The sequence below is a fragment of the Trachemys scripta genome, chromosome 5 (genome assembly GCF_013100865.1).
Source record: "Trachemys scripta elegans isolate TJP31775 chromosome 5, CAS_Tse_1.0, whole genome shotgun sequence".
Taxonomy (NCBI): Eukaryota; Metazoa; Chordata; order Testudines; family Emydidae; genus Trachemys; species Trachemys scripta.
The window spans coordinates 85,194,087-85,204,078 of NC_048302.1; the positions used below are offsets into that span (position 1 = coordinate 85,194,087).

Genomic DNA, 9,992 nt, shown 5'->3' on the forward strand with positions numbered 1-9,992 from the left:
CAGCCCCCAGAGCCCGGGGGAGGGATCAGCCCATCCTGCAACGCAAGGCGAGTCGAATCCGGGAGGGGAGAGCGCGGCTGAGTCACGTGAACGAGACCCCTCACCCCCATTCCCCGCCTGGGCCGCGCCTGGGCATGGGGCTCATAGGGCCGGGAGTGGCAGCCTGCAGCCCAAGCCTGCCCCCAACCCGGGCCGGGGCTCGCCAGACAGGAGCGAACGGTTCTACCTCCTTCTTCTTCTGTCCGCCCCCGAGCTGCACACAGAGCAGCAGCAGCACCAGGAGGAGGCAACTCCCGGCCGGCAGGTACAGCAGCCACCGCGATGCCCTGGTACCCAGCGCCATGTTCCCTCCCCCCACAGCCCAGCCTCCTTTGGGGAGCACCTGCCGCACCGTTAGCCACCTCTTCCTCGCTGATTGGACGCAGACTCCGGCCAATCACAAGCGGCCTGCAGCACGAAGGCGATTGGGAAATGTAGTTCTTTCTTCCGCTTGCCCTTCTCCTGCTTGGGGCAGGTCTCAGGCGCTCACGAGGGTGTTATGTACAACTCTTAGAGGCCACTCCCGAAGGTTACACTGAAATAGGGCCTGATCCTGCCCAATGCTGGGCACCCTCAAGTCCCATTCATTGTGCAAACACACAGCTCCAGCCACAGGCAGCAGAGGCTGAAGCTTAATATAGGGGTGCTGGAACAATTTGTATAGTGGGGGTGCTGAGAGCCATAGAATCAAATAGTAAAATCTATATATAATGGAAATCACTTCAAGCCAGGGGGTGGAGCAGCACCCCCAACAGCCTTAGTTCCAGCACCTATGGCTTAATATATGATTAATATCACACCTGTCAAAGATCAGGCATGGCACTTGACTCTTAGGCAACCTCCTGACAAAGCCAACAGGGTAAAAAACCAACCTGGTTACTACGTTAATATGGTCATCTAACAGCTGGGGGGTCTAAAGTCATCCATGAGTTGCAAACTCGGGTGACTAAATAGCTGAGGCACTCCCACCATGAAAAGAAATAATATTGTTTCTGTCATCGCCTACAACTTATTCTCCCAGCTCAGTCTTGTCTGGTTTGACCTACAAGCAGCTCTCTTTCATCCGTGGATGGCCCATTGACATTGTCTGAGGCAATGGATGACGTTGTTGTACTAGTCAGACAAGACAAATATACAATTTGGTGTGAGCAGCATATTGAAAATGCCATACTACCCTAACTTCCTTTTTTAACCTTCCTGATGACACCATATACACACTGAACAGGTGGGGTGACAAAATGTCACCCTGGGTCCCTCCACACTTAAGAGTCCTTCAAGAAGAGGAGTAAGAGGATAGCCCGTGACTATCCACTGAGATCTTTCGGAGAAAAGAACAAAGCCACTGACAGGGAGCCTCATCCATTCCCACCAAGCTCCAGAGGCAAGTCAGCAACACCCCATGATCAACAGTATTGAAGACAATTAGTGAAGATTAGATTCTGTAATATCAGAATGGAAGAGATAATTGACCAATATAACAAATGCTGAGCCAAAGTCAGGTCTTCACCCAACTTAACAAGGGTCAAGAAAATCAAAAGTATCTAGATACTGTGAAAGTTTCTCACTACAACTTTCTCCACAAGCTTACTAAAAATAAGTAAGAGAAGTTACTAGATGATAGTTGTCCATATTGTGTATGTCAAGGACAGCTTGTTGAGCAGAGGCCACTCTAATGCTCCCTTTCCAAGCAAGAGGTATTTTGCCCTCTGAGAGGATTGACAATTTCTACAAGCAAAGGACTTAGTACTATTAACAATGGATCCAGTATTTAAGACTGTTTGTTAGTATAATTTATGTTCTTTTTCTTCAACCACATCATTTCTGGACAAATTAAGTAAAACCAAGTTTAACACAAATCTCCCTAAGGGGCAGTTCCTTATAACACAACATTTTACTAACTATCTTTATTTTTTCTTTTTTTAAAACAACTTTTTCAGGTAGTTTTAAGTCTGGGTGTCAGTGTTGCATCAGAGCCCATTTTAATGAATTGCACCTATGTTTTCATGAAATGTTGTATAAAATATTACTAGATAGGATTGAGGAACCAAATAATTTACATCTACAACATTATGCAGTACATTAAACACTGTTTTGTGCTCAAATAATAATTTTTGCTTTGTTCAGAAATTAACATTTTACCATTATGTTGAATATGCTGTATGTTATTTTAGACAGCATTAAACATCTGTAATCCATGTATCTGGGACAACTAGGAAAGCACCTGGTATAACCAAGAATTCTCTTTTTTTATTAGCTATGCGGTTCTCTGTATTTGAGAGAGATACTAACTTAGGCTCTCTGATGTGTCTGATTCTGCCATAATATTGATAAGATAGGATAGATTGCCTCTTCTCAGGGAGATGCCAGGATTTTGTAGTCTTGTGGACAACTTTCAGTCTGTTATAAAAAGAGCTATGAAAAAGAGAGACAAGGACATGAGCAGTGTAGAGAAGGGATTACTTCAAGCAACTCGTGTGAGTTTTGTGAAATAGGAAGTGATCAAGAGTGTCAGGGGACCATCCAGTTGTGCTGCACAGAGATCCCAGAGACTTTGGAAAGAATATGAGTGTGAAGGGGAAACACAATGGAGGGAGCTGGAAGAAAAGCTAAGAGAGTCTGCTGAACGGTAGACACTATTAGTATAATAAGGGATGAGTGATCAAACAAAATTTGTCTTAGCAAGAAAGTATTATTGCACTGTGGGAGAATGACAAAGCTGGACAAAATTGTAATTATAAAAATGTGTAATCAATTTCCTATCTTTCTTCATATTTAATGGGGTGCTTGTTTAGCTGTGTTTTTTTCCCTTAATGTTATATTAAAGCACACTTTATCAGCAATTCAAGGGCATACCATCTTGTCATGGGGCAAACTCACTGCCCAAGCACCCCTTCAGGCCAGTATGTGACTTGCACGTTGTCTGGGAGCATAATGCAATAAGATCTGATTCTCTGGGCAAGTAAATAATAGAAAGGTAAGGGAGGTGTAATTTGATTCATAAAAATTGACAAATTCATAATTTCAATGGTATCATTTTCAGCAGCATGGCAGGAGGGACTTGCTGCCCCACCCTGGCTCCCAGCTGCAGGTCATCCAGTTGTGGAAATTTTGATAACCTTCCTGTAATTGAGGAAGTGCTGTAGGAAATGAGTAGAGTTAGGATATCATTCAAAAGCCCTTTCTCCCATGAATACATAACAAACCTAGAACAATTATGCGGATATACAGGCACGAAAATATATTTTTTAAAATTTATTTTAATTATACTTTAACACAGGGAAGCATTGGTTACATTAAAAAAAGACTGACCTTTATTAATCCTAGGGAAGTTAGCCTTGACATGTAGGAGTGAAAAAAATATTCAAAGTCATTGCAAGTGTTATTTCCATCTAGGGCACTACTGCTAGACATTTTGTGACACTGATCCTCGTCCATACTGTACTCACTTCAGTACGAAGAAGCCAGCTGCCCAAATATCTGCAGGGTGGTGAGCATCTGATCTTAATAGATGAGCATTTGATTAGTTGAAGGGTTGATTTGGGAGTGCATGGTATTTCACACATAATTGGTATGATCAGTCCATCTTCTAAGACCCATCAGTACCTAATAGGGGGATGGTAGTTTGACTCTGTGATGATTGAGCACATCCCATTCTATTGCTTGATAATTTGCCCTCTTGATAGGCATAAATTCACCCTTTAAATTCTTCTCCATTTGTCTGCTTCTTGGAAAACATACATGAAGGTAGTTCTGCAAGTGTTGTTGGTTTTAAATGGTTAACTTAGCATATGAATGTCTCCAGTGCATTTATGACCTCATCAGTCAGTGTCTCATTCCTTCTGAGCACCTTCAGAGCAAGAGTCTTCACAGGCTGAATCAAATCTTTCCAGCCTACCTTCCAATAGTGTCACAGACTGAAAGGGTGTGGAAACCTGGCAGTATGGTGGCACAAAAACAGAATCTTGCAGAAGTCTTGGGTAGTGTCTCACAAAGAGAACTAGAACATCCATATCTTGTGCTAAAAACCTCTCTGTAGCTTTGATGGCATGCAAGATAATTTTAGTATCAGCTTCCTCACAGGAAGTACAAACAAACTCCAAACAGTGCGAGGCAGCAGTTTCATTACAACATGCGATGACAAAATTCTTTGAGCTGTTCTTTACATACAGGAAAAATGTTCCAGCAAGGTAGTCAATTAACTGATCCCTCATGCAAGTATGAAACAGTGTTTTCTTCATTGTTACATTCAACATGTTCATGGAGCCAATGATTTTGTATTGGACAGGAGCAAATTCCATGAAGTCTCTTCTTTCTGAGTCTGATTCCTTCGCATGTGTGTCAAACAAGGTGGACTGCATGATAGGTCCAGTATTTCCTCTGTTGCTTCATAATGAAGTGTTTAGCCAACTCTCAGCAGGTTAATGGTTTCTAGTGTGTTGTGAGCATGTACCTCAGCCACTCAATTTATGATTGCTACACTGAAAGGCCTCTGCTAGTATAAGGTAACGATCACTTTCTCAGTGGGTGCTGGCTTAGGAAGACAGTGCAAGGTGTGCATTACTTTGCTTTTTTGCCTGGCAAATATGCATTGCTCCATTGCATTTGAACATTGATTGTGGTAACATGGAGAACTCATACTGTCCCACAGTCTTATGTAGTTCTACGTCATGCTGAGATCTGGACACAACCAGGAGACAAGCAAGCAATGACTTGTCTAAAGTTATCTCTGTAATAGTCACTGCCACCATCACTCTGACTTTCTTCTTTGCATACCAGCACAGCTTTAGTCTCTTCTTCTTGATTGAAACCTGTGGATAATTCTTTGGGTTTTGAGGGCTTCATACAAGTTGTGACCTAAAGTAGATAAAGAAGTCAGTCAAATAAATATCTTTTCACTGAAGACTACTTTTGTCATAATATTAGTGAGCTCCAGTCTGTGATATACGAATGGATTGCCAATGAGAGTAAGCTCATCTTATAGTGTGAAAATTGCCCCGTCTTGGCTTTTAACTGCAGTTAACGAGTCTAAATGGGGCTTGGTTACTTCTGGGGAAGTCATCTGAGCCACCTTTAATGTTTAGTTTGAAATTTGATGGCGTTCTGGGGTAGTCCGGTAAAACCAGGAAAAAAGTATTTGGATGCTGTATTATGCCCACACACTCCCCGATTGCTCTGTTTGTGTTTTAGGGCTTCATCTGAACCAAATGCATAGAAGAGAACTTTTACCAACCCAATGTCCTTTTTGAAATTCCTCCCATGTGTCAGGTTCAGATTTTTCTACACCTTTTATTTCAGCAAGGTACCAGGCAGTCATCGCAGAATAATTGGTTAAATCTAAAGCAAATTTTTTTAAAAAAAGAATTTCACAAAGTCTTCCAGTGCTGTGAGGTGCAAATTCATGACATTTAATGGGCCAGTGAGCTTTTTGTTTAACCTGATCCTCCACAGTTGTATTCTCCAAAGATTCAGCTATTAGTCGGCACCCTTTGTCTCCCCACTGATGTCTAAAAATGATCAAAAACCACAGTAAAATACAAGGATTTGTTATAATTAATTACAATCCCAAACTAATTTATATTATGTAATTATGCTCTTTTAATTTGCAGATGGATTCCAGCAATTTTGGGCTGGATGATGCTTCTCTTTTGCCAATGAGGGCAAGTTAAATTAAAGCACACCTTCCATTAATTGTGATGTGTAACATTAAAAAAATTAATCAGATATCATGTTCTGAGCATTAATCAATAACCGTACTGTCAGGGGAGTTAATTTAACTTTGTGAGGGCTGCATGTTTGAGATGCCCATATTAAAATATAATTAAAAACATTGATTTTTAAGTATTTTCTCAAATATATATTTACGTACTTGTTCTTGGCTCGTCATGTTTGGTACTATTGTGTTTGTGGGAGAAAGGGCTATTAAACGATATCCAACTCTACCCATTTCCAATGACATGGTATCAAATTTTGCACCAACCAGAGGACATGGAAAGAGGAGCTGGGGGAGGCAGGCAGCAAGTCCCCCGCTGCCATGATGCAGAGGGTGACACCATTGAAGTTATGATTCTACAGATTTTTACGAATCAAATGATCCCTCCCTTACCTTTCTATCATTAACTTGCCCATGGAATTACACATGCTCCCAGACTAAGGGGTTCTTCTGTTCTAGTGCCCCCTGTTCTGTCATCTAATGCTGTAGTGGTCTGTAGTTTCTGTGGCCTGACTTGCTGGCCAGCTCACTTTTCAGTGCAATCCCATTCCAGGATAACAGAAAAGTCCAAACAGAAAAAAATAAAATCTAATGGTCTTTGTCCCAGACCTTCTAACCGCATCTGAGACTTGTCTCCTCTTTTAGTCCTCAAGACCTATATTAGGCACCTAAGGATTGTCTCTTACAATCCTGTGCCACTTCCCTGGGCTGCTCCCTGTTTGTTAGCCTCTTTCACAGGGATACAGATTCCATTTCTTCCACCCTGGACTTTGTCTTCTTGTACGGCTTCTTCCCCACCAGCTATTGAGGAGCTTCCTCAAGGCCACTCTCAGCAGCCCTCCTTTGCCAGAGCTGCAGACTTTCATTCCAACTTTTGCTAACTGAACTCTTAGTCACAGCTAATTAGCTGTGGAGTAATTAGCCCAACTATTAACTCTTTTCTGTCTATATACCCTATCACATATGTATAATGTATAAAATTTAAGTTGCGGTCACACATCAGTATTTCTGGCATATATTACCATACAAGAACATTGGAATTAAAGAAAAAAATAGTTCCAAAATTCAAAGTTAATGTTGAAATTCCACAATGAGCTACAGAGTCACAGTTTAACTCTGCCTGAGATTATACAATTGTCCGATTAGTTTAGAAGTATTTTACAGTTTGTTTTCAGGAGGTCTGTGTGTGCAGTTGGACATTTTTCTATGAGAGAAGTTAGTTAAAAGAATGATGATGAAGCGGTTGACCTGATTTATGGACTAACTGTCTAACTCTTTTTCCTGAACATCTGGCCTGGAAGGCTGACACTTTTTTTCTGTTGGTAAATAACAGCATAATAAAAGTGACAGCATATGACTCTGGACATCTGTCATTTTTAAAATGTTGTATTCAGAGGAATGGAACTATAATCCACTTCTATTCTGATGTATGAGTTAGCCACACATTTATATAGCCAAACAGGTTTCCAAACTTACTTTAATAATGTAGGAAATCTTAAGAAAATACCCAAATTTGTAAACTACATAATTGCTTTCATATTTTAAATTACAACTCAAAAAAAAAAAAAAAGGAGTAAAGCAAAAGTCTGCTTTGAATATGAACACGGTGTATAAACCTAGTATTTTGGATGCATGCATGAAAATTGAGTCTGCAATGGGATGCATTTTGAATATGTTTATTATAGCTATTCTTCAGGAAACCCTGTAGTATTACCACTTTACTTGCACTTCCTGCTAACTGGTTAGTGTAATGGAATGCTGTTTTCTCTTCCCAAGTATGAATTTTGGCTTTTCTTGTCTGCAGAGGCAGAGTTCAACTTGCAGTGGTTATGGGAGAGGGGGGGAGAAAGGGCTGTTTTAAGGTGTTGGATGCCAAGTAGTTTAACATCCATCCCCCCCCACCCCAAAAAACCCCAAAACATTAACATGTATAGCCTAGAAAAAATGAGAAATAGTAGGCCAAATCTTGATAACTGTCACTCCTAGGGCAAATCCATGGATGTCACCCTCACGTATTTTAATCACCTGAAGTTCTGACCAGGCCATGATTAAAGAAAAGCAAATAATAAAATATTCATACTTAATAATTAGACTAAGAAATAAAAAGAAAAAACAACAAAAACAAACAAGCAGTAAATGATGGCTACTTCAGTCACCATCTCTTCTGTCTATCTCTTGGTACAGAACTTTCAGCACAGATTACATCTTTGAGAGTGGGTCCTCTCTGGTAGAGACACTTTGTTAGATAAGAGAAGAAAAAATATATTTTTCCCCCATCAGTAGTGAGTCCTGCCTAAGTTTATCATAGATAAACTATTTTAGTTTATAGATGGACAAAGGAATTTAACTTAAGAGTCAGTGAATCTTGTTTGGCTTATCATGGACAAACAGTTTATAAATGGCAGAGGTAAGTGATTTTAACTCTTGAAACTGAAGAAGGTATTTAACTCAGTTACTTAAAAACAAGCCATTCAAGTGTTACTCAATTGAAATTGTTTGTTTTTATAAACTCACCAGCTCACTGAGTGGTCCTGAGACAGGCAGATTAATGATTATTGCAAATCTGGCATTCAAATTAAATTCCACTATTTCTCGGTTTATAACGGTTTGCTTATGTCCACTCTCCAAGAGTACAGCATCTGAACAATCTGTTGATTAAGAGAAGTTGTCAATTACAATAGCATTTCAGTACTCCATTAAAATTACCAGACCAATTTAAACCTAATCTCTTGGCAATGATTTAGCAAACATCATCTCACCAATGATGCTCAAGTCTCAGTGATGTTGTCATACTGTAGAAGCAGTGCTGGACTGGAAGGTTACTTCTTTTGAATGCTAAGTTGTGGCTTCTTTGTCTTCTTACTGTACTTTATTTGTTTGAAAGATGAGATTAACAGACTCAGTTGAGATGAGAGTACTGAAAGCTGCAATCTCAGTTGAGAGAGATTTATACCCATCTCATCCTCTATTCTCGGTGAAGATGAAAGACACCCTTTTCAGGGTCTTTGCTGGATCCAAATGTCAGCCAATGTCACCTTTTGATTGGCTCAGCATCTTTATGGATTGGTCTTCATTGCATTTTCAGCTCAACAATATGCTAGCTGATAATACATACACAGCTGGATCGTGAACCTTCAACTGTATTGCTTTTTATCTCTGTGGCAGGAAAATCTCAAAACATCTTTAGATTCTAAGTCTTTTATCAGGATTATCAAAAAATAACTCAATAATGAAAGACTATAAAAGAGATGAGATTCTGTTTTAAATGAGTCCATATATGCCATTTTTTTTTACAAAATGTCTTTCAGTTTTAAAAATAGACTTTTTACTTAAGTGATTCTTAAAGAGACTCTTTGACCACTTAATTTTAAAGAAGGTATTTCTTTCCTTCTTATCATTCCTTGTAGAGGTGCTTCTTCTTTTCTTTCTGAGCTTAGTAAGGAAGTTGATTAAGCACTGACAGACTGCATTCCCCAGCTAGTATAAATTCTTTATACTCAAATGGTTTCTTATGTTGCTAGCACGTTATATCAAAATCATTTGATTCCACATTGGAATATCTTAACTTCATGATACAGTGAATAGTATTACATTAGATGTTTGCATTTAGATACAAAATGTTTGAAAATGGACATCACAAAAGAAGCCTATACCCTCTGTGATAGTGTGTTCATCCCAGACCAGAAAGGAGGGGGGTTAAAAACATCCTAGGGAGGCAGAGCAGGGAGCCAATTGGAGAGTGGCTGCATGGAGCAGCCAATCAGGGCCCAGTGACTTACCTACAAGGAGCTGCAGGGCCAGTGACAGTCAGTTGCTGCAGGGAGCCCAAGGAGAGAGGACTGTTCTTGGGGGCTGCAGGAAGGTAGCACCTTGGACAGCACAGGTGCTGGCAGGGACTGGAGGAGCAAAAGGGAGCTCCAAGCTGGCAACTGAGAAAAGGGTGCTGGGGTTGTGGGAAGTGGCCCAGGGAATTGAAGCAGTGGTGGCGGAGAAGTTGAGAAGCAGCAGGAGGCTGCTATCAAAAGGGTCCCTGGGCTGGGACCTGGCGTAGTGGGTGGGCCTGGGTTTCCCCAACTTGCCACTGGGGAAGCGGCTGGACTATAGACCTGGAAGATACTTCCCCTTTGGAAGGGAAACATGGATGTTGGCATGAGCAGAGGGCTGAGTCATTAACAGGATGCTGAGATTCCTGGACTGAGGCTGGTCTGCAGGTGCAGAAGGCAGGAGGAGAGGCACAACCAGG

General features: G+C 40.8%; 1 protein-coding gene across 2 annotated transcripts in view; it reads right to left on the minus strand.

The window, feature by feature from the left end:
* Nucleotides 1–380, minus strand: part of TUSC3 (tumor suppressor candidate 3) — a 285,711-nt gene extending 285,331 nt beyond the window's left edge. For both annotated transcript variants that reach the window (XM_034772412.1, XM_034772411.1), the window contains exon 1: nt 227–380. In XM_034772412.1, coding sequence (XP_034628303.1) covers nt 227–343 — 117 coding nt within the window. In that variant the 5' untranslated portion in view covers nt 344–380. The remainder of the gene's footprint in view (nt 1–226) is intronic.
* Between the last annotated feature and the right edge of the window lie 9,612 nt (nt 381–9,992).